The 26,210-nt window shown below is 38.8% G+C and overlaps 1 protein-coding gene and 1 long non-coding RNA gene across 5 annotated transcripts in view; both read right to left on the reverse strand.

Moving 5' to 3' along the window:
* ZEB1 (zinc finger E-box binding homeobox 1) overlaps window positions 1–26,210 on the reverse strand; it is a 128,891-nt gene that overhangs the window by 24,597 nt on the left and 78,084 nt on the right. For all 4 annotated transcript variants that reach the window (XM_080581728.1, XM_080581726.1, XM_080581727.1 and 1 more), the window contains one exon: window positions 4,768–4,968. In XM_080581728.1, the coding sequence (XP_080437854.1) occupies window positions 4,768–4,968 (201 nt within the window). The remainder of the gene's footprint in view (window positions 1–4,767; window positions 4,969–26,210) is intronic.
* On the reverse strand, window positions 6,385–25,688 carry LOC308190398. Its single transcript, XR_013947154.1, has 2 exons — window positions 25,633–25,688; window positions 6,385–25,524 (listed from the first exon to the last, which is right to left on the reverse strand). It is a non-coding gene; the product is annotated as an uncharacterized lncRNA (long non-coding RNA).

Consider the following 26,210-nt stretch of genomic DNA (forward strand, 5'->3'; position numbering starts at 1 on the left):
TTCACGTACCCATTACACCTCCCAGTATGAGTTTGCGTGCTTTGTATCGGACATCCATACAGCTGGCCCCATGGAGCCTACACGTTGAAGCTCTACCAGCTCCCGAAAAGCTGTGGTGTCCATGCATGTGGCATGGAAGCCTTCACTCACAGCAGACTGTTGGTTCAAATCAATAGAGGCTGAAATTGTTGCTAATTTGGATATGTTGGGTAACTGGTACCAGTAAGTTCGTATGGGAAAGGTGACTGCTGCCATTTTTGTTAGTAAATGGCTTATGGTGGGAGTGCACAGGGAAACTATATTGCTTTTTTCATCCCTTTACCTATTATTAGAAGACTATGTTACTATATGTGAATACATTAGCAGCCAATAGATATGAGTTGATGGAAATAGAAGTATTATTTCATAGTTTTATTTTGGAGACCTTAAGTGCTTCAGAGCTATAGTGCAGAGAACGACTTTCGATCTAGATGCTAGAATGCATGACTGGCATGATCTGAAACGGTAATTGTTATATTTTTATTTACCTTTCTTTACTCTATTTTGGTGCAGGGAAAAATCATTCGGTATGGCTATTCACAACCCCAGAACATGTCAGATTTTTAATTACAGGAGAAGCCAATTTCTCTCTTATATGTAAGATGATAAATCCTAGGGCAACTTTAAGTTCTCAGATACAAAAGGGTTCCTCAGAGGAAAAGACTCTTAATTCTGTCTACCTTGACAAAACCCACCCGATCCAGAAAGGTGGGGAAGCTCTATCTGCAGACAGTCAGAAACAACAAAAAAAAAGGTTAAAAGGAAACTGCAACACTTAAATTTTACATTAATTTTAATTAGTATCTTAAAAAAACACACACTATAGTCCATTGATCAATACTGAAGCATTGAAGTAATTATATTTTTGGCTCACGATACCGCAGACTTTGTTCAGAATTTATAAGATGGCTGAATGCAGGCAATGAAAATTCAAGTTCAAAATTTAATTTCTTAAAAACATTCATGATACAAAATATGCTTTTTTTTTTTTTTTTTTTCCCTAAAAAGGGTTGTGGTTTTTCTCCATTATGAAATAGGCTCTGTGGAAGAGAGGGACTATCAGTAAGCTATTACTTATAGGAGTTTAAATTATAGTGTCTCTAGCAAATTCCTCTGGCTTCATGACAAATAAAAGTGATGCTTCCCAAGGTAATGTCAAGGAATTTATGGCATTCAAGATTAATCTCAGTGAAATTAAAAACACTCTCAATTCTAATAATCATAAACTCTGGTACCGTCTCCTCTCCATATCAAAAAGTGGGGTGTAAAAAAGGGAGGAGACCTTTTCCACATGGCGTGATTTTCCCTGATGCTGTACAGACAGTTCATAATTTGAAGACTGCCAAGAAGAGCTCCACCTTTACAGCTGCGTGTGCTCGGCACTGGAAGACAGCTCCGCATCTGTGCACGCAGAAGCCCAAGTGCCACGCTGCAAATACAGCTGCTGGGAGGTAGTGGTGGGGCTGAGAAGGCTCCTCGTGCTATTTGGAAGTAAGGACAGCCAGCCATGCTCTTAAACATCTCTATAGCACTTGGTAGAGTCATCAACTCCGACCTAGGCAGTCATCCAGGAGCCAGGATCAGGTGAGGCAAGGCTTCACTTCACGGTCAGCGAGGAGTGCCTGGAGCTCCCATAGCTACTTCTGGACCGCAGCTCTGCTCAGCTCTGTTCTTCTCCTTATCTAACCATTTCTTGCGAGCAGCTGCTTAGAGACACGGTGGGACTTCCTACAGCCAAACGCCAGTAACTTTCAGGTCACAGGCACCAGTGTGTGCTACCGGTGAACATGCAGGGCGCTGCCACTGCATCGCAGGCTGACTGTGAAGATCTTTATATGGATAAGATAACTGATCATATTTCTGCTACTAGCAAAATGGAAATTTGGGGTGTAGGAACAAAGGCAAACTTCGCTGAAATTTCTGCCACAGTGTTATCTTCAGAGAAGGGAATAAATTACAAAGCCCATCAAAAGAGCTTCTAATTTAAATTCTTTAGAGCTCATTTTCTGGTGTACTACTCGCATGTAGCAAGCACTATCTACACTTTACAGTTATGCTCCTGTTTGCTCCTGTGAGTAAAAACTTGATCAAGAAAATGCCACACTTTTTAAAATAGCACAGCAACCTTCATCAGCAATCCATCACGCTGAGAGAGCACAACATTTTATAAGTTAAAGGAATTCTTGACTTCCAGAAGGACCTTACACCTAAAATATAATTTCACTAATTTTTAAAGTTTATTTCACGGTCTGGGCATTTTTTTTTTTTTAAATGTTCAATTTTTCAAAGTTATCTTACTTCCAGGCCTGAGATCTCTAGATTTCCTAAATACTTACAATACATAACTAATGCTTTTTCAAGCTCATTAACAGAATAAGTCAATAGGGTTTGACCTTTGCTTTTTTAAATTGTAGTGTAGGTTTTACTTCAAACTAAGGCAAAAGAGATCACATCAGAGGATCGCTGCACACATGAATGCTGGCACACGGCCAGCAGCTTGTGCCGGATACACGTGGTTCACTTTTTCAAACTTGTACGACTGCTTCAGTTAAACCTCTGGAGATACACACCTTATATTTAAAACACCTGTTCTGAAGGTCTTCGAGAAGTTCAGTTAGAATGACTGGAAACGGAAGGAAACTAATCTGATGAAGAAATGTTACGTGTGTTGTTTCTATTCTTGTGCGTTTGTGAACAGAATAAAGACGTAAAAAAAGCCATTCTGTCAGGTCCAACTAAAACTAGTAACTTTCAGTACCACTTCGGTGATGAAACCCAACTCACTACGACTGCTGTAGAGTACTTTTTCCAAAAATAATCGTCAGTCTTGATGACAGTGTTAGTGTTGCATGGACACCTACCCCAGTACCTTTCCCTTTAAGATGAAGATCACGTATTCAATACCCTTCTCTTAAGAGTTCTAGTGTACAACCAAGACGGATGATGTGATTTTCAGCTTGCACCTTTCTTTCTATGAAAGCCATAAAAAAGTAAATAGAGCTTTACCATAGCAAATCAAAACTCCATAAAACCTAATTTAACCCTCATTTTTTCTCATGCAGCCTTTGCCAGAAGTTCAAACAATTTATTAAAAAAACAAACAACTTAGAAGCAAATAAAAAACCTTCAGACTGCTATAAAAGAGACTTCAGAACATAGAATTTTTACATCAGAAATTTACGGTAATTTTAGCAAGACAATTGTTTAAATCTTTTGTCTGTCTGAACACTGATGGAAGCCTGGCTGAGTAACCAATGACCATGGCAGGGAAAACGCCATCTGATTCTCACAACACAATTACAGTAGGATTTGGTTCAAATGCTTCATTTTAAGCAGACAAATTCTAAAAGGTTAAAAATGACACATTTGAAATAGGAAGTAAAAAAAAAATATTGTTACATATCTAGAGCTCTGAAAATCTCCAGAGGCTGCCTGAGGCAAGATATTGTGGTGTAACTACCTGTATGTATAGCTCCATGAAACGTTTAGTCCACCCCTTAGCCCAGGGGTCTTCATCCATCACCTCTGGGCCCCAGTGCTGTTTCCCAGTCCATACTTCAGGCTTCCTACACCCATGTCTGAGCGGTTCAAGAAATAGTATACAAACAGCCCATTTTTATGTAACAGCAATTCCCCTTATATATAACCTGCAGTAGAACAAAGATTTTGCAGGAGAACCAAGAAAATGATCTATCTAATAATTTAGCTCCAAATTACTCATTTCGCTGCACAGCATATCTTGGCAACAGCAGCCCTGTAAAAGCTGGCTGAGTTGACGCTATTCTTTGAACTCTCAGCTGCTCGCTCTCAGCTGGACTGCAGTTAGTGACCATATGACTGCTTTCAGTTTATTTAGATGTGAGGTCATAAACTGATCTTAAATCACAAGTTTTAACAAGGTGGATGCTAAAGAATTGTGGTTGGAGTTCAGCGACAAACACTGACATACCTGAAAATATTCTGTATCTTTCAGGGAATTAAGGACAAATTCCGCAATAAATTCCAGAAATGTATGCATTTACCCCAATTTGGCTCAAACATAAGCATGCTGTCTGATATTGTGAAATTCAGTATCAAATCCCACAGGAAGAAAAAAAAAAGTGTATTTCCTCTTTGCTTCAAATTTTCTGCTTCTAAGGCTGCTGCATAATATGTACAACATATACCTCCTGACAGTGTTTACAAAACGTGGATTCACTATGAGTAAGATATCCAATTCTAAAACCAATAATCTATACTTTTTTTTTTTTTTTCCAGCTGTCTTTTGTGAGGGAAAAGGCAGAAGCAGCTCACAGGCAGAAATTTACATCTGAATATTATTTTCTTTCATGTTTTTGGCTTACTCCTTAGTCCCTAAGACACAGCTGCGAAAATCACGGCTCTTATTGGGAACTATGGCAGAGGCCTGCCATGCAAAAAGCCTTGGAAAAACTGTACGCAAGTAACTACTCTCTGATCACTCTTAAGAATGCAGCATCCACAGGTTGGAAGCTCCTCCTTAACAATGCAAATGAATTGAATGTATCTTGGAATCTGCTTCAAATACCGAATAAAGAAAATAAAATTTAACATAATGAATATGTTAGAAAATCTGATTCTTACTCGATTGTGGATATTCCATGTTTATCTCTTCTAATCATTTCAGTAATAAAGTAACCAAGAAATTCCATCAAGTCTTCTTTTTAGAAATATCACTCTACATAGTATCATCAGTGAAAACGAACATACCTTCATCTTCCCAGCAACTGTTTGTGCTCCCTTCTCTTTCACTGTTTTCAGGTAATACTGTATGGTCTGTTGGCAAGTCATCTTCTGGCACACTCGCATCACAGTCTGCTGCATCAGTTACACTTTCTTCTTCCACTATATGCAATTTATCTTCGTCATCTGAATCTGAGTTTGCTTCTACCACATTATTATAATTGGTGACTGCGGACAGACAAGAAGCAAAATACTGATCAATATACTCTTAATCTACAGCACGGAGGTTCAAAGCTTTCAGTACTGTGGCCAGATGCTATATCTGGGGCACCTCTGCGGAGTCACATTGTTTCTTCTTCTTTCCCTCTGTGGATGGCAGCAGCTTGAGAGCAACCTGGACTTAACGGGGGCAGACAAGAAGGTATCTGCCAGCTGCAGGACTTCCAGTACTGCCAGGAATTACGGTGTCCCTCACACCTGCACACCCTGCATTAGGCTGCACAAGGAAAGGCAGTACACGACTCCAGAGCTGCCTTCTGGGCCACACCGAACCATCAGGCCTCCAGCTGGATCATTCCAGCTTGGAGGATGGCAATGCTGTTGCCTTTAAGAATACTACGGCCTGCTCAATGGTCTATGAAATACTTGATACTGCTAAGCACCATTTACTGCACGTTTTGTCACAGACAGAGGACGATGGGCTGTATGCATATGGCAGTCCATGGGGTACAGCAGGAGAACAACTGTAGTGACACGACTGCTACGGAAGACCACACGACCCCAGGCTGAGCACACTTTGCTGAAGCTAGTCCCAGGGAGCAAGCTCCTGGCTGCAGTTAAGTGCATCTTCTTGCCTGGCTTTTCCTGTAACTAATTCCACCCCCAGGCTCCAGGCAACTGAATCAAGGAGACATAAACGGGAACAATAAGGAGACTTGATTCAGAAGTGCTAAAGTGTTCCTGATCCAAGCTAAAATGCTCTTGCAGATACACCTAAAGATCACACTACAGTAATCATGTGAATGCCAAAATCTCAGACGGGACTTAGAAAGGAAACATTTTCACCCTCTACAACAGAAAGGTAATAAGTATGCTCTTTCATCATGGAGACCATATTGTAAAAGTCTTTTGGGCAAAGGATTGCACAATGATAGATACATCTCTGTCATATGGGAGCAGATGACTATTAAAATAGTCCTGATTTTTGTGAGCACAAAATATCAGTTACAACCATTTCAATTTAAACTGTAAGGATTATGTATTAAGAAAAAAATATTTTCACAATCTGTTGGAATGTCTTGTTACTCATATGGAAGTTAAAGTTAAAAAACTATTAAACATTTATGGAATATCTATAAATGCATTACTTCTTCAATGTCAAGTTTGAGCTTCTTATTGTAATGTTTCAAAATGCAGTTTAATAATGAGAATACATTTACCGAGGAATAAACTAAAAAGACTTGTCTTGGCTGTGGCACTCCAATGGTTATGAGAACCAGAGCTGCAATGCACAGTCACACTACTTTACAATCTCTGACTACTGTCACTGTTAGCACACCAGAAGATAGACTCATTCTTTCATGTGAAATCCTACCTATTAAAGTAGATAAATAGGACACCAGACTCCTGCTCTCCTGAAGTTAGTTCTTTTTTTTTTTCCTTTCCTTTCTTTTTTTTTTTTTAAGTAGATATTCTAGTCATTTAAAAATGCATTTAAGCAGGGAAAGTGAGTAACATTATGAATTGACAAGCTACTATCTCATTTCCTCCCCATTTGGGAGAAAAATGTCCCATCTAAAATATGCATAAGCATGACAAAAGAGCCTTTTGAATCTAAAATAATAATTCCACGTTTCCATATTTTATACACATAGCATTATTTGAAAAACGTAATACACACCGCTGTTGATGGTATCACACTTTTCTAAGACAACAAATTTAGGCAAGTTGCCTAAATACTAGTATTTGGTCCATTTCTATCAATAAATTGATACTCACTTAATATTCTGTAACAGATTTTGCAAAGTAAAATAGGTACTGTAAAAGATGTGGTAACGTTGTGTGACAGATAAAATATACATACCCTCACCAAAGAAGAAGAGATTTATGAATTTATTTGCCTGGAAAATGGTAAATGTAAGTTTTAAAAAGGTTAAGAACAGACAAAAAGTAGAAGGAGGAAATGGAAAAATTGTTTTACCATGTTGTCTTAACTTGCTTTTACTGTGACGCTTAGATGTAGAGGAGTATGAATATAAAACACCATCGTATTTACCTTTGTCACATGTAAAGGAGATCAGTAAGGGCAAGGATCAAAATTCATCCACAATATATATGCAGATTTTCAGGCCTATGTGCAGAATTCTTCAGTTACTGAGATAACTACTATTTGGATTAAAAAAAATAATAATCCCTGTTTAGTTTGGGAAATTAAGTGGAATTCTTTATATTGGGTTTAAAGTGTAGAATCTTTGTAGGGAAGATGAAAAAACAATCAGAAAGTCTGTCCTGAAGAATTACACTTACAGAGAAAAACTGTCTCTTCTTTTCTTCATCATGTATTTTAAAATATTTAAATATAATCTACTGATCATAGTTCTATTTACTTTGAAACATTTTCATACATTCTGACCACACTCACATGTGCTAATTCAGCAAAACTTAAAACTCATCCTCCTCACCCTCAGCCATTCTGTGAACCGAAGTGCTGGTAGGATCCTGCCTCACTTTTTCAGATGACAAAAAATTACACATTTGTGTAATGTGTTATTATACCTCCTGAGGAACACATTACAGCAGTGTTCCTAAAGCCTCATTTACAGGAAGTTGGCCAAAATCAGATTCCTCGTTATACATTAGGTATTTCCCTCCAAGGCATTCAGCACGAATGCTTCAAAGCATTTAATTAATTTAGCAGTAGCGGGGTGATGGTATTTCCATGTTACAGACAAGAAACTGTCTACTTAAAAATGAGACGATTCTTTCAGCAATTTTGGCATTACCGTGTCAGTCTAAGGCCTTTTGGGCCCTACTTTTCATTTTTATAGCATTTTGTATATTCAAAGCACACTCGGGTTCATTCCTGACGCAGCTGTGCTCAGGGCCCAGGTTGCTGGGTCAGTGTGTGATAGCACCTGGCAATAGAGATCATATAAATATGGGATCTTCCAGATCCATCTAACAACTCTGCAAGTCGAGAACAAAATCCAGTTTTCCAGTGGTGCTTTCAGGTGCCTTGGAGAGCCTGCTTTTGCTTCCTGCAGTCCTCTACTTAAATTACTACGCTTTGCAGCAATTAAGGCCAGGGTTCTGGAGACAACGGCTTCCTTTAATAAACATCCCATATTCATTCTCCGGGCACCATTCCTCCTGCGAAAAATTTATGTGATCACATAATTAAAGATCTTATCATTATGCACACATGCAAGGGACGAATTAAAACCATTTGAACAATCTCCATTCTGACATTCTCCAACTTTTTGCGAACGCTTGACTTTCAAAGTCAAGTGTTTGATTTCAAAGAATATATTAATATTCTTTAATAGAAATGACAGCTTAAAAACAATCAAACTCTGTAATTTACTGTATTTTTAGCTAATTAAAATTAAAATCCCATTACCTCGTACCACACTGATGCCTGCATGGCATGCCCTCCCTTGAGGGTAGAGAGGCCTTGCAGAGAGATCTTGACAAATTAGAGGGCTGGGCGATCTCCAGCCTCATGAAATTTAACGAGAGCAAGTGCCGGATTCTGCACCTGGCAAGGGGCAACCCCGGCTGTACGCAGACTGGGGGCGAGAGGCTGGAGAGCAGCCCCGCGGAAAGGGGCCTGGGGGCTCTGGGGGAGGCCGGCTGGCCACGAGCCAGCGGTGGGCCCTGGCAGCCAGGAGGGCCAGCCGTGCCCTGGGGTGCACCAGGGAGGGCATAAAGCTGTCAGAGAGCCTCCGAGGGAGGGCTGCCGAGGTGGTGAGGGGTCTGGAGGGGAAGGCGTACGAGGAGCGGCTGAGGGCCCTGGGTTTGCTCAGCCCAGAGCAGAGCAGGCTGAGGGGAGGCCTCATGGCGGCCTGCAGCTCCCTCACGAGGGGAGCGGAGGGGCAGGCGCTGAGCTCTGCTCTCTGGGGACAGCGACAGGACCCGAGGGGACGGCGTGGAGCTGGGACAGGGGAGGGTCAGGCTGGGTGCTAGGGAAAGGTTCTGCACCCAGAGGTGGTCGGGCACTGGGACAGGCTCCCCAGGGCAGTGGTCACGGCACTCAGCCTGCTGGAGGTCAAGAAGCATTTGGACAACGCTCTCAGACATAGGGTCTGGTTTTCGGGTGGTCCTGCCTGGACCCAGGAGTTGGACTCAATGACCCTTGTGGGCCCCTTCCAACCTGGGATATTCTGTGATTCTACGAAAGCTTAAACCAGCAATGCAGATCTCCTCCTGTTGAATGAGGAGACAAAGTGATGGCAGTAGCAGCGTGCTAGCTTTCATTTGCTTCAAACATGTTTTGGCAACATGTTTTACAGCTCTTTGAAGACATTAAAGAAAACCTGGCAGGAGGGCATCCTCCACTGGGCTCCAGGGGTGGCTGCACTCCCTCTCCCTGCTCTCGCCTCTTCTCCAGTTCAATCCCATAGCCAAATTTAGGTCTTCCCTACCTGCACACCATTTTGTGTGTTTGCTTCTTGCATTCTCTCTGTTTCCTCAGAAGAACCACCAATAAGAGAAAAGGAAAACAAGCTCACTAGCCGCATGTGGTGCCTGGTACCACAATGACAACTAAAGTTGGGAGGAATACATTTTAATTAAACTTTTTTTGGTCAGAGATTGAAACATACTCAATGGAAAAGCAGTATGTAGAGACTACTTCTTACAACCTCTGAAACAAATTCAACCAAGTATACATAAACGATGATTTCAAGAGACCTCTAATTTGGCCAAATATCCCATGCAGGAAACACATACACGTAAGAAACCTTGCTCAGAAGAACAGTTACAGCTTTTCAATGAAGAAACTACAAATGTTTCAGAACTTCAGTCATATTTACCTTTAGCTAATGCCACTGAAAAGGAGTCACTACCTACACAAAATAACTCAGCCTGAATCACAGAGAACTAGCCTGCACAGCACTCGGCGTCTCCACAACAGTACGTGGGGCTGTGAGGAGAAGCCACTGCTGGAGAGGTTCCATCACGCCCTGCCACCATGGCTGCAGGGATGGCTGGCAGTAGCAGGGAGACACACAGACAACCACAACCATCTCATCTTAGACTACAAAACCTGTGTCTGGCAGGGATCATGTGCCCTGGCTGCAAGCTGCTGAGAACAGGTCACCAGACCAGCATGTGCAACGTGTCATGGACATACGGGCCTATCCTATCCATCCTATGGATGTGCACCTTAACCTAAACATTTACATCATTACATTAATTAAATAGTTTCATTATCAATTTCAGCTTTACTTCCACAGATGAATAGAAAAGAAGGCCCCATTTTCAACATTATATGGAAACTAAATATTTATTCAATACACATATTTTTAATATCATTATAATACCTCTGTTCTGTATTAAAGATGAAATAATCAAAACCACAAAAAATATATTTTATGAACCATGATTACTTTTTTGGTGTTGTTGATCACTTTCTCATTACAGTACCCTGATTCTTAAACTATAAATGAGTGTCTGTAGTTGAAGCTTTCATTGCTCTAAGAGAAAACTGCAAAATGGATTGCAGAAAACGAGCCTTGCTTTCTGGATTTGTGTAGTCCTAAATGCAGGGAACACGTATGATGTTGCATAATTCTAATTAAAAAATATATATATATATTCAAATGGAGTATTGATTAAGATGCTAAAACAGAGAAATATATTATTTAACTGGTTGAATAGGGCTAGGAAGCCACAATAAGTAATTTGAGTCAAATTCAAACATGGTATTTGAAGGGAAAAGAATCTTTAGGTGTCTGATTTCAGACCCATGACCCCAGGAAGTTTTAGGGGAAGACTAACATTCTGGTGATAGAAAGACTATAGGACTTGCAGGGATGAAAGGCCATAGGGCTCACTATTTCCATAGCATATACCATCTTGGAAAATTCCCTAAAAAGGTCAGTAAAGCTGGCAGCAGGTACCTGCTCACCACTCACCAGATCACAATCACTAGACAGTATGAGTGTTAACAGTTACTTTAGCATTCTCAACATATAGAATGACCTAACAAATGTAATAACATTCAAATCTGACATGAATTTACACATCTCAACAAGGAAGAAGGTATGTGGACGAGTATGTATGAGAATAATTTGAAATTGGGTGGCAATGGCACAGAACTGCACGGAAAAACTGTCACTGCCTGTTACGTAGAGTCTGGTTCAACATTCTGTTTAATCTGAAATCCTACCTGATTACTTGGAAAAAATTAATTATTTTTTTTTTTAATTTGGGAGTTAACACAAACAACCTACCCTTTTTAAAGGAGTTGGATAAATGTAACCAACACATTTGAGCCATGTGGGCTTAGTATCTCAACGTCGAAAAGGCTGGAGATCCAAAACAAGTGTGAGTGGTTCTGATTTTTTTGAAATCCCTATTTCTAATGGCTTTTTCAAATTTTAATAATAAATTTTGAAAAACTATTCAAAAATACTGTTAGGAAATAAACCTTTGATTCTACAAACTGGAACAGTTCCTGAGCTGCATTAAGTGCATTCTTGGTTCACAGATTACTGCTCTAATGGCCCACCATAACTTCTTGGAAACCATATGTTGTTTACCAGTTCAACCAAAAATCGGCACCTATACATTCTTTTGCTCTAGCCTTAAAAATATTTTCAGCAAAATATATTGCAAAGGCAGAAACCTGATAATTTAGCATTCACTATTTTATGGTATACTATTAATTTTATTACTACTACTGAACGAAATGCTGTTTACCTCTCCACTGATAAGCTGCCTAATGTCTTTGGTAAAGTTAGACATTTCTGTTCTTGTCACATTTTTCCTGTCAGTTTAATAAACAGATTTGAAATTAATAAGTACCTTCCATGCAGTAACATATAGAGAACCATGTTACCATCTGAAGAAGAAATGTGGAAGAGCTTAAGAAAAGGGAAGGCATATGTTGATGACTTTTCTAAAATTCTCCACCCATTTTCAGTAGATTTTGGCTCCTGGAATTCCTAAATGAGAAGGCCTTCACACCTAGTAGCCTCATTTTCTATCCATTTGTCTAGTTGCTTCTTGAATTTATGAAAATGTTTGCAACCAAAATATTCCAAGGCAAGCAGTTCCACAGCTACGTGTTGTGGGATGAATGAGTTTCTTCTGCTGACTTTGAATCTGCTCTGCACTAGATTCAGTGGGTGTCCCTCCCTACTTGTCTCCTCTATACTGTTCTTGATTTTATATACATCTTTGCACAGCCCTCCTTTGCAATGTGAACAGTCCTCGTCTACTTGTTACTCACACAGAAGTTGTTTGTCATTTTTGTGCACCTTGCTGGACCTTCTGTTCTGCTGCATCACTGTTTACATGGGGGAGAGATGACTGCATGCAGCATTCAGGATGCAGATGCAGCATGGATAGGAACAGCAGCAGAACAATATGCTGTTTTCTTCTCCATCCCTTTTCTAACAATGCAAGTAAAATACTAGGATTTTTTTTTTTTTGATGCTCTAAGTAATTAAATTGACAGCAGTACCAGCTTATTTTCTGTAGCTCCCAAGGCGTTCCTGAATGGTAACAGTCAGCTCAGAACCCACCCTAGGACCCCACTCCTCCCTCCACATATATTGCTTTATTTTTGTCTAGTTTTTTTTTTTCCTGCCATAGTACTGCTTTATTATTTGGAAACATCAGCATTATTTCCCTTAGTGAAAATAGTCACTGCTCCCCAACCACGCCCCAGGCTCTATCAGGCAGTAGGGTGACCTCTGGTTGCATCAGGGTGGAGGTAGCAGAAAACGAGAGCATTAGGCAGCTCACTGAACTCAGTAAAAACACTTTACAATGAAACCTCGTTATGCAGAAAGTGTGAGGAAACTGTATTATACTGTTAATTAAATCATTCAAGAGAAGAAGAAAAAAAAAAAACCTGCCAGAGATTAGTTTCTGAAATAATCCATTTTAAATTTAATTTAAAAACCTACTTGTAATTTTCAGGAAAGTCGCTCTGCTTTTAAGAAGAGTATATGTGCTATAACTGTGGAGAACAGAACTGTATGTTATATATAAAAGGGTGACTCACTGTTTATTTATATACATACACATGTGAGCGTACTCGCACAGGAAAAAGGGAACTGGCTTCAGTTCCTTCCTCTGCCTGAAGGGATAAAACGTACATCTCCCACATGTGTTTATATAAATATATGAATATTTATTAAAATCTAAGACTAAACATTTGTATCTACTGTGCACATATCTGATAACTTTGTTTAAATAATAAAAATCTATTTCAAAATGTTTTTACATCTCCTAAGTGAATGCCAGTTTGCAGTCAAATGCAGCCTGACACACATTGTGAGTGAATATTTGGACGCTATAAAAAAACATAAAATCCAAGTCACTCAGTGTGCACTAAGGTATATAAATTATCCCAATACACATGTACTGAATTATCAGGTTTTTGGTCAACTCAAAGAAATACGTTGCAAACAGACTGCATACTGCTATGTCCTCTAAAAGCCTCCCAGAAGGCAGGCTGAACGGTTGGGTTGTGCTTACACAACACACGCTAAAATCAATGGTGTAAATACAAATTTTCTGCTTGACGATTTTAAATCACGGATTTAAAATCAATGAATTTTTGACATTAAAACCAAACCGGCCTCAGTGTTGAATTTCTCTATCAACATGGCGAAATCTGGAACGAAGCCTGATGATCTAAGGCACGAGCAGTCCCCCAGCATTACGCTAATGGCCCCAGCTCTGGCACCAGACGCCGAGATGACATAAGCTACACTTGGAGCAAATTTGGCAAATCTTCCAGCCTCGGTGATTACATTGTTGCCGCTTGCCTTTTTTCACCTGATTGTCAGTTCAATTTAGGGTTTCCTTAGCCCCACAAGCACAATTATATCAGAGCAGGGAAAGTTTGGTAGTTTACTGTTTAGAAATCCAGAAGCAGCTCGAGACTTCCCAGCGGGAACACCAAGGTGAATAAATGCAGGGAGCAGAGAGCCAGGCAGCACTGCCACCTCCTCAGCTCCTTTGTCAAGAGCAGCTGGACTGAGAATCTCCGCTTCGTTGGCTGCTCCTGGCCACAGCTGCTTTAGCCCACTACCTGCTTTGCCCATGGCTAAGATGAGCTCCGGCTACAAGTCTATATATACTCCTCCATCCCTCCCAAACTATTCAGCTGCATACCTAAGACATTGGATTTTACTTCTGTATCATTTCTGGGATGCTGAGCCCCACACCGAGTCAGGGAAGGGATCTGAAAATGACCCCCACTGACTGTAAAGGGTTTGTAAGAATCTCTCTGCTTCTGATGGCAAGGGCAGCAAGGCTGAGTCCATGCAAGCAGCCAGGGTGGTGGAAGATATAGCAATAGATAGTGAGGCTGCTGTGTTTCAGATTGGGCTGTTAAAACTAGCCCTCCTCTGGTCTTGGTCTAAATTTTGCTAGTGGCTGCAACACACTGAAGAGTGCTCCCAAATCAAAGCGCAGTAAGTGAGGACAATAAGGAGACTCGCTTCAAAAACACCACCCTGATCTGAACTAAGACGTTGAAGGATGTGCACCTGCAGCCAAACGTCTCCGGGAAGGACACAGAGTTCTGCCTGCAGAGTCTGAAGGATAAAACTTGCCTTTGCTCATTCCTTTATAAAATTGATTAAATGTGACTGGCGCCAAAATCTACACCTGTAGAGGGAAAGGACCTCTTGGGTCCATCTACTAACTCTATTCTACTGTGCTCCCCCTACTCCAAGCAACCAGGCCATATACTCTCTTTCACAATTTTTGAAGGGATCAAGGAAATTCTTAACAGACTCCTGAGTGCAGAACATGGCAGCACTGAAAGAAACACGTGTCTCCCCGTGTGCCACCACAGCCAAGAGCTTGTGGTGGCAGATGCCAGCCAGAACCAGTAACAACCTTACATTAGATGAAAGTGGATGAAGATGCATGACAAGTCCTGTGAACTGAAGCCTGTCATCAAAAATAGCCTGGATCTATACCGCTAACAAACAACCGTACTGCAACAGCTGCCGCAGAGGAGAGCTTGAAATGAACCTCTGGGAGACAGCGGAAGGGTGGTGCAGAAGACGTGGGTTCCTGTTGTATCCGAATCACTCGGCACTGCAGCGTGGGGTTGGAGCTGAGCAGACGGCAACGGAGCTCTAAGACTGGTGCCAAGTTGGTACGCATAGCGCACGCAGCTCAGCAAAAGACAGAGTGACACCACCTCCTCTCTTCAGGTTGCTTTTTGAGCTTTGGACTAAATTTTAAATAATAAAAATAATAATTTTAAAATATAGGAGAATATATGGTTATGTATATATACATACTTACATATAAATTTTCAGGTTTGATAACCTAACATTAGATTTGGGGATGTATACCTATACCATCATATATAAAATACTAATTTTGAAATATATCTCTTATTGGGGCTACTTTGGAAAAGTAACCGAAGAAATGTGATATTCAGCTCACTGCTTTGAGACTTTTCTCCTCATTATTCTGCAGTTCTTCCTGCTAAAAATGGAAGCTTTATAGCTCTGCAAAATGAACACTTTTGGCCTTTCATTGAGACAGAGGGACTTGCAATAGTAATTTCTCTACTGGATTTGCAAATTATGGTCCTTTTTGTAATGAAAAAGCTAACTATCGTCCGAATAGTCTCTCCTTCTAGTCTCTGGATTCATGTAAATTCTACATGCAAATAGGAAAATTCTCAATGGCAGCATAATTTGAAAAATGGTATTATTACAAGATGCTTATAGGTTTGGAAATATTAGAAATGGTCCCAAAAGAAAAAAAATAACATTCAGAAACAAGACAGCTGAAGATACATGAGGAAATTAACTGTATTTTTTGCCCGTTACCACCATTGTACAACCCAAGGTTGCAGAGCCTGTATAATTGCCTGTATAATTCCTTGTCAACTCCTGCTGTCAGGAAGTTGTACAAAAGCTTAAAGTAAGTTTAATACTTTAAGTATTTAGAAAGACTTACAGAACAGCAAGAATCATATTGCTCCTTCCCCTGCCTCCAGTGTTTGTTTTAATATATTGGAAATAAAAGCAGTGCCCCATAATTTCCTTGCAGTTTTAAACCTTCAGCAGGCCAGAATCCAGCCTTGGGTCATTTCTCTCTCTCTTAGCTCCCCCACTGTGTACGCTGTCCCTTGGGTAGTCTCATGAATGTAAAAAACTGTTCACTCATTATGGGTGACAAAAACTCTCCTAAACAACACTGAAGCTTTTACAACTATTTATATTTGTGAATGCACGTGGACAAAATAAATATCAAATACGAGGTGTGATATACAGTGTGATATACAGGAAATTTACAGGCAAGAACTTTTGACTAAATCTCCTGCTCCCTGTCCGTTTTTCTTGTCCTAAAAAACATATGTTGTTTCCAATAAAATTTTACTGACATAAATATAAAATAGAGAAAATCCTGCTGTTTGTGATTTTTTTATTTTTAAATTTCAGCTCTCAAAGAATATACTGCAGGGACCAACTCTGAGTAGGCAATGATGATCTAGTCACCTTCAGCTCCAAATTAAAGAGGCAAAATTTACAAACCTTTCCCTCATGTCCTATTTCATCCCAGGTAAGTTTCCCTTTGCATCATCAGTGTTAGTTTTATAGTCCATTGTTTTACTCAGAAGGCTGGAAAGAACAATCTGCTCATCCGCCTGTCGCTCCTCACAGCCAGCCTGATGGCTGCAGTGGTTTATTGCCCCACAGGCAACTAAGCATGGTGGGCATTAAAACTCAGCATAAGATGTACAAATACCTGGGAAGCCTTCATCTTTTAGTACCTCCAATCACAGAGCTACTGGAAACGGTGAATTAAAATGAGGAGAGGCTAAGAGGAAGCATTATTTTGAAGAGTTAGCCTGTTTTACTCTTCAAAAATTCTCTCTCCACTGCTGACTTTATCACTTTGCTGTATGTATTTATATGATGACCGTAGTGTTTCTATACAGTTCCTACTCAAGATGCTTTAATGTTTTTTTCCTTTATAAAATTCCTCACATGTAAAATAAACTTCAGCTAAAAGAAGAGTTTTAAAGCCAAGATTATGACTTTCTTAGAGGCAGATTTTTTACAAAATAGATGATTTATTACTGAAGTACAAACGAGGACACAGATAAATGCCACTTAGTTTAAGATGAGCCACTAAAAACTGTCTTATCTTTAATTGATACTAGGTACCTCACTTGGAAGAACGTGGTCAAAGACAAAAATTTATATGATTGCAGCAAAGTGGAGATGTTCATTGTTAGAGATACATGGGCATAATACACAGACACACACCCTAAGAGTATGCTTAAAAATTACATACAGGTTCCCTCATACTAACAAAGGCTCTAAGAAAGTGCGGTATCTTATTTCTGTTCTTAGCTGTGTCATAAATTGAATAAAACTGCGATATACAGCTGCCTTATTTAGATTTATCCTCGTTAATGACCAAGTCTGAATTAATGACCAAGTCTGGATAATTACCTTCATCCACACTCAAAAGCTGCGTTTCTTTTAATATGGAGTGGCTGGCCCATTTTGCATTATACATAAAAACTCAGGTTAGTACAAATTATGAATTGTAAACAAAATCACTCCCTGATGCCAACTCAATCACCGTGTGAAATAATTCCACTCCTGCGGAACCCTTACAGGTGTATCAGTTATAGACCATCCATTTGTGCTTGAGTTGGCCAGAGTCTAGTGGCATTAATTCAGGTATCATTAGGCATTTTCAGCAAGACATAGTTGACGTGTTTACAGAAAAGCATATTATGTATTTGATCATACTGGTGATTTTATATAACATCATTACCTAGGTCTATATGCAGTAAATATTTATTTCACAGATACTAAAAAGACTGTGGTAGAGGAGTATTAGTTTGGTTTATAAATTTTTGAGATCCTCTTAGATGCAATGTAGAAGAATGATACTGCAAGTGTCACATTTTATATATAAGAATAGCCTATTACAGCAATTCTCTCTTGCACCCGAAGTTTACATCTATCGTGAAGTGCCATTAGTAAAGTCTTAAATGTTGATAAGCTCATATACATAGTATATACACCGTAATGAATCACGCATCTCAGGAAGCTCTGACATTTTTCTTTAACTTCTCATTCATTCCTAAATTAACAGAACTATAAATTATGCAACTTAGAACAGATATTGCATAAATAGTCTAAATAAATTATCCAAATAAGTATATTTAGAAAGTGCCATTTTATTTTCACTTCACATTTCTTAACCTCAAGTTAATTTCTTAAATATAATTGTTTAAAGAGAGTTAGTTTGTCAAGTACATAATGGTCAGCTGTTTATACTGATCCAACTACCAGTTTAAACACCCCAATATTCAGGTAACTCCCCTGGCTAGAACTTGCTGCTGTTGACAGAGGAGAAGGGAACTTCTTTTTTTCCAAACTGCCTTTAAGTTGACATCCGATATTTTGGTTTCACTGTGATTCCACATATTAACAGATGAGCATTTTTAATGGTGCTCTAGATTTCAGTTTTCAAAATGCAGGTCCTGACTTTTGGATTCAGAATCATTAATTTGTAGAGATTATATGTTATATAACACATTCCTAATTTACTTTTCCTGAAAATAAAGAAGACAAAGAGATGTCGTATACCAAAAATGTAGATGAACACAGATTTAGCATGTAATTTGGATGATCTTGTATGCTTCATGTAGCTTTGCATCTTAAATAATGAGTTTATTACGCATATTCATATATGACACGTACATAATTTTTTGCATTTATATTCACAGCTAATCAACCCAAACGTTGGCAGTAGAGAATTACTGTCTGGGAGCGGTATGACAAGTTCCAAGTTTCTCCAATTTTTAATTATCTCCAGTACTTTTACAATACTCATTTTTACCTTACAGATTTTTCACATTACTGACTTTCAATCCTTTTAAAATATTAAATCACAGGCAATTTATATAATGTATTTGTGTGAAGTGGGAAATAAAACACTACTGAAATTCTAAGTGTAGCTTGTTCATTTTGCAAGATAATGAACTGCTATCATTCCCAGAAACCTATTGCAGTGTAAGAGCATGAATAAAGAGACAGTCAAAAAATATGTGAAGGATTCACACTATTTTCCTGGATTTCAAGGGCAGACATTCCCCGGTGTTCTATTTAAACAGGTGGATGCATGAGATTATGAAATGTCTCGTTTATCCTGTTTAAATGGAACAGTACAAAGCTTGAGGAAAAGTTTAATACTCAAAAGATGCGTTCCATAAGGAAAGTATACCTTCTTAAAATGACAATAGGAAATTACATTAGGGAATTTTTACACATTTAATTAAAACTTTGTATATTTGAACACATCAGAATGAAGCTTATTGGATATTTCTGACATTATATTAGGGAAATAAAAACGTTTTGCCATACTAACCTCTTCAAAAGGCTGTGACTGTAATCCACAGCACACTTTAGCAAGATCCTCATTTTTTCTGAAGATCAAGTTATAGACAGTTCCAAAGGCAGGGTATTTAACTTTTTAAAAACTGTAGTCTGGACTTGCACTGTTACATTCCTGTACACAGATTGTCCACGTATAGCTACTGAGTCTACCAGCAATGGCAAATACATCCAGATTTTTGGATGGAGAGGCAAATATTGAGAACACAGAGAACTTGAAAAGCTAGCTCTTCAGACCACATGTTGAAGCAGAACCCTCATCTAGCTGTTGAAATACCTCACAAATATAGTTAATACATTTCAGTATAAGTCAGGTTCACAAAGAAGGTCTGATGAGAGAATGAAATAAACTTCCAGGGTTGCACAGCCGTGCTGACACAGCGAGAGCGCATCTGCTCCCCATCAGAGAGACCTGAAGATTCAAAATAGCCTTGCTAAAGTACTGCAGGTATGAAGAGGAGAATATACAAGACCCCCTTGTTATAATACAGATGCACAAATCCAACTAACACAAAGAAATACTGAATTCAGGCACCAGCATAAACTAAAAAAATAAATAAATCATTCACTTCTCAATAGAGTAACTATTTAGATGAACGAGCAAACTATTAGATGTACTAGAGAACTATTTCAGACCACTTTCCTTAAAAAGCTGAATAGCATCCTGAGAAATAAGCGCTGTTGGCCTTTAAAAATAATAGTCTCTCTCTCAAAAGTCTTATTGAGTAAGAGAATAGCTTGGAAAAGCCAGGAACTTCAGAGCAGATGTAACATGATGGCATAATATTATCTCTGCCTGAACTACCTATATACCAGAAAATGCTATTATTATGGGAAAAAAAGATCTTGCAATTTAAAACTACTTGACTATTGAAAATACTGAACGTATGCATGATCCCTAGGTAAAGCATTTTTAAACCATTCATCTTAATTCAACACACACGTACCGACACAAGCGTGTAAGAGCAGAGGCACGCAGTTCCACTTAACCGCTGCTCCTCGACTCCTCATCACTGCTTGTGAAGCCAAACCAAGGGTGCCCCTTCTGCTCTCCTTTAAGGTTGTACACACCTACGGACAGCAAAAACCACATCTTCACTTACACTTTGATGATCTGTCAATGACAACGTGCTTGAAACTTGACAAGTTCACTTCTTTGAGCCTAGGTATTACAGGGCTGAACTTGAGAAGAAACTGACTTGGACAGCAGTGCTGGGTTCCGGCAGCAAGCACCAGGTATGCCTCCAGCTCTTCACTGGTTCCCCTCCTGAACATGAAATCACTTTCCGAATGTCAACCCTTGCATTTTACTGATTCAACTTCACCCCTGTATTTCTGAGTCCTACTGGCATTTGAATCTCTTATCAACTTCTGAAAACTTGTATACTAATCAATGATTTATAAAAAAAATCTCACTTTCCCTTTTGAAACTATCTAACTATCTATAGTTATTATTTGTAAGGACAAATGAAATGTTGGTATGACAGTAGAAGTGAGAAATAACTTTTACAACATCCTTCAGTTAGTGTAACATTACTACAATATGAGCACAATGAGTAGTAGCTAATAACCTAATGCTAAAACTTGTCTTAAATATTCTTAATAACTTTTTAATAACTTTTATAGTATGAAGCTACATGTTACACTGTATTTCCAAGAAAGCAGGTACTCGTTTGTACAGGATCAACATGCAGCACTGTAAAGCTTATGAAAAGTTCCCAAGAAATAAGTATGTTAAAAAAGAGCCCAGCAAATGAAGATGATTTAAAATACCAGTGCATAAAAGAGATTTTAACTATTATATTGGAATTGATTGTACGGCAGGCATGCCCCAAGACTTGTTAATGGTTGTGAGTAGCTGTAGTAAATTTAGTCCAACACCTCTGAATTCTCACTGTCTACACAAGGATGAAGTTAGATATTTTGAGACTTTAATTTAAAAGAGCTTATCAGCTCCATTTGACATTGAAATTCATATGTAAGGTAAATGAATTGCAATGAAGAAGAATCTAACGAAGGATCACCTAAGGGTAGTTTAAATAAAGAGACTGCTTTCCCAAAAAAGGAGAAAATACCCAGACCTGTATTTATTCACATAAATGAGCAGACATGCATTACAGGCATTCTGAAATTTAATCCTGCCAGCCTTTCCTGAGTGAATGGGAATGACAGTATGAAAGTAAGACAGACAAGCCCGATTTCAGATGACTACTGAGGAAGACAGTAAGAAACACCTGCTGGGCACTTCAAGAGGCTTTCTCTTTGGAAAGGCTACTGAAAAAAAAACAAACAGCTGAGCACTAATAAACCACAATGGGAACATCTGGCTTAAAATTAAAAATGTTTTGTTTAGGGGACAAATGATCTTCAATCTTACTCTATGTGGTCTACAACAACCTCACTGTATATAGTGCTATTTCATTAAACTTCTCCCTGAGGTCAAATGAGACAATGAAATCAAGTAATTTGCTGCAAAAGGGAGCTCAACCTTCTTCCCTTCTACTGAAGGATGAAAAAAATGTTTTTTTCTTTTTTTTTTTTGGGTAGATTCCTCCTTCTTACACTCTTCCACTGGCTCTTATATTGCGAAGAGGGATCTCTATGCAAAGACAAGAAATAATCCAAACAAACTGCATAGGTTTGGATTGCATTATAAAGTGACAGAACTTCTAAAAAGGGAGAAAAACTTTCAAATACCTCACTAATTGTTTTTATTGCTTCACAGGCAGTCTCTTTAAATTTTGCCAGAGCTGTTTGATTAAAATTGCAAGCCAGAGAGATACTGAAGATAACAAAGGCCTGGTGTTACCTGTAGCTATTCTAGAATATGTAAACCTTTAATTTTAAATACAGTATATTTTTGGCAGATTTTAAGTTTTAACAATCTTACATGCTCTAACAGATCAGCTCAACTGCAATTCACTCACATGCTGCAAAAAGGACCAACAGCAATAATAATAAAGCTAATAAATACAAAACATTTTAACCTAATTATTCCATTCATGAATCTTAATAATGAGCAGTTGTCTGATGGTATCTCAGATACTAAACATCCCTCTTGGCTTGCAACTCTTTATTTCCTGAGGGAAAAGTGCAAGGAAACACGGAATTTGAAAAAGAATGAAGGATTAAAGTGTGATCAGATCTGATTTTGGGGACTTCTTAAATAGGAAAAATATTTATTCTAATCAGTGATAAGTTTTCCAAGAAGATACTTACATCCATTTTCAAGGTGTATCTAACACTCCGGTTCTCCTAAAAATAGCTGAGACATCTTTATGGTTACAAGTATAACTAAAACGATCATGAGCTAAAATGATCAGGATCAGGGAAGGGACTAAACCATCCCATAACTCCTTCTGCAGGGGAATTCAGATTTTTGAAAGCCACCAGGCTATTAGTGGAAGGGAGCTGCAGGGAAGCATATCGAGGGTTACAACATGAGCACAGTCAGTCAGCGAAGGGCTACTGAGAAGAAGTCACTGAATAGGCAATCAGATGCCCATGAAAGACAAACAGCCAAAACGGAGGTAGCAGGATGGGATGAGCAACCCTTACAAAGAAAATCACAACCACGCAAGGTAGCCTGACAGAAATAGCGCTTCTGGAAAAGGCAGATCAGGGAAAAAGATCCGTTTTCACCACGCTGAGGAGGGTGCAGAAAGACTCCGTGGCCACCAGTCATCCCGACCTTCCTTCGCAGCAGTGTTCAGCACCCCAACGTATTGCACGACCTGCTGCCCGCTGAGAGTCTCGGGAAATAGCTGAAAATACCGTGGTAAAGAGCAGTAACAACCAAGTACGTCCATGCTGCTCTTGGGATCCAAAGCCAGCCCAACAGCCGCTCTGCTCCTGCAGTGTTAAGGAGGAGAAATTCCAGGCTGAACGTCTGTGATTAAAGACACTGTGTAGAGGTTTGAGACATCTGTTGTGGACCGGTAAAAATTCTTCCTGACAGTTTTTTTTTAAAGCCTAACATGAGACATGTGAGGTGAAATAAATATTCCTTCATAAAAAGATGAGTTAGTACATTTAGCCCTGCCTTCAGAACATCCATCTTTTTACAAGCTGATCTAAATGACTTTTTTTTTTTTTTTTTAAAGATTAGGAACACGGGGAGATAAAGAACAAAAAATTGATAACAGACCCACGAAGTTTCACATTACAATTTCAATACAACATGAACTAAAAAGAAAAAAAAAGCGTAAAAGCAAAAAATTAACCTGGATTTAGCAGCTAAATTTAGACCAATTAGTAACCACTGCACCCTAATAGGAAGCCACTAGTTTTGGCCACCGCAGGTAATCACTGTACTCCGGAAAGCAGCAGCTGTACGAGGTACTGTAACAATGCATCATCTGGCTCGCTTATGAGGTCTGCTGATTAACAAACTCAAGGCCACACAAGTATTCAGTAAGGAAAGAAAAAAAAATTGTAAGAGGGAGTAGAGAGGGTAATTAAACTTTTCCAACCTCAGCGTCACTACGCGGTGGCAGAGAAACGCATGTGAGCGTTGCCTGCCCTGGCTTCAGTCCAGCCTCCTTTTCTGCCTTGTAACGACGCCGTATCGCCACCCCTATCAGCCTAAACCTGTTAGCAACTGCAAAACGAACCAAACTTTCTTGACACAAAAATGATTTTATACTGTCTGTGATCAGGAGATTTGAACAAGGACAGGTGACTACTGAGATCTTACGGCATTTTCATAAGAATTAACGATATATAAGCAACACAAATGCAATATAAATTATTTTAAGTACTTAGGAATAACTTGAAAAGTTCCAGAATTTTATTATTCCAAAGATTTTTTTTTTTAAATTAAATCCTGTATATTTTGCAAAGCCACATACTCTCCTGCAAGCCACACTGTATTCAGGTTCCTTCCTCCAGGAGAATCCCCAGGCATTTTGACTGCCTGCCCGTGATGGAAACACTCAGCAACGCAAAGCAAGCAGCTCAGGAGAGGAATGCCACGCTCCTTGTGGGCTCAGAGCTGCCTTTTGAGGAAGCTGGGTGAAGACTCTTATCACCAACTAGACCAGCAGACAGGACACTGCAGCACACCTACAAAACTGCATCCCTACTCTGTAACGAGCACAAGCTAGTTCTTAAGAACAGAAGTAATGTAGATTTTTACAATATATTTAATTTCAACAATACCTATAGTAGCCTATTAATTCAGTGCACAAATTCTGCCCTATCTCATTTTAGATCTCCTGTATGACAGCATTTTATTTGTAGCCACTTATTCCATTAAGAATTTTTAAAGATCTAGAAAAAGTTACAAATTCTTTCTATTATTCTACTGGGATTGATACCATTAAGCATGTCAGCTCAGTAATATCTGTAACTTCCTTAGTAATAAGCCAGTGTGAAAATATAAAAGTAGATGAATTTCTGCACCACATTAAGCACTTTGAATACACAGCGTCTGATGTGCCTAGAAAGATTTAACGTACGTTCAGGTCACTGATAAAGAACACGCTGTAGTGAAGAAAAATGACTACTGATTTTTGGTTATGAGAAACTCAAGATGAGTATGAAAGCCCTTGCAAAGTTCTGACAAACCTCTCCAAAATCATTTAAAAGTCTTAGGTTCTATACTGTCACCATGGTGTCTACAGACCTAAAAGGAACTACTTAATCCCATAAACCAAGACACAAGAGTGAACAAGGACTTTAATTACTATTTACGTGTAAAATGAGTTCACCAGGTCAAATGAGACATCAGTAACAGCAGAGCATAAACCATAAAGTTATTTGTGATTATCAGCTGTATGGATAAACACTCAGTATTATCTGATTATCAGCATTGCCTACAAGCTTATTGATTTCTGTGCATGTTGTTACAAAAACCTGAATTACTTAGACACCATTTGAAATCAAATAAATCACAGTCCTTTTTTCTTTGAATCTTATTTTCGAATAGCAATGAAAAAGTACCTGATCTCCTTCCTGGACATATTTAGAATCCTAATCTAAGATCAAAAACATCAGAGACCAGTCTAAAAAGTATTACTCTCATCAGACATATTTCTGACTGCTTGATCAAATTCCTTCGGAGCAACTATTTCCATTTGTGAAAAACAACATCTATTTTCCAAGTAAAAATGGACTTTTTATTTTTATTACCACTCATTTTAATAATACACTGCGGAGAGATCATTAGACGCAGGTAAGCAATTCATTAACCAAATGTAGTGAAAGAAGTAAGATCAGATTTTTTTTTTTAAATAATAAAAATGTCAGCCACATATACCTGTTCTATGCACTTGTCAAAATGCAGCTTCTCCTTAGAAAAATGAGGTACAACTGAGCAGCATAAACGTCCTAGCAGTGGTTTAGCAAACAAGGAGCTGTCAACTTCCAATAAGCTATTATTCACACCTCTTTAATCACTGCCACAGAGTCGATTATAAATAGCCTCATACATTTTTAAATAAGGTCATTCTGAAATGAAACAACAAAGAGGGTAGTAAATATTCCAGTACATAAGCAATTTAAATTCTACAGCATAACTGATCTGTGCATTCTCAAATACTCGGTTTAAAGAAAGCCAACAAACCCTTTTATTAACTGGTGCAAACAGTGTCAGATGTGTAATCTCTGTGAGATCAATAAACCAGCCCAATTATGTGATAGTTTGTAAACAGATTTGAAAGAAATGAAACTATTAAAATTTGCTCGTAAAATCCAGCTCCAACAGCATTATTAAAAAACATAGTGACACAAATTAAGTTGATACAATACATGCATTACATGAGTAAACCTAGTAAGCAAAGATTTTATATGAATATGAAACAGCTCCTCTGTGCTTTCTCAGCAGCAGAACTCAAA

The sequence above is a fragment of the Anser brachyrhynchus genome, assembly GCF_964034855.1.
Source record: "Anser brachyrhynchus genome assembly, chromosome: 2".
In the NCBI taxonomy this organism is placed as follows: domain Eukaryota; kingdom Metazoa; phylum Chordata; class Aves; order Anseriformes; family Anatidae; genus Anser; species Anser brachyrhynchus.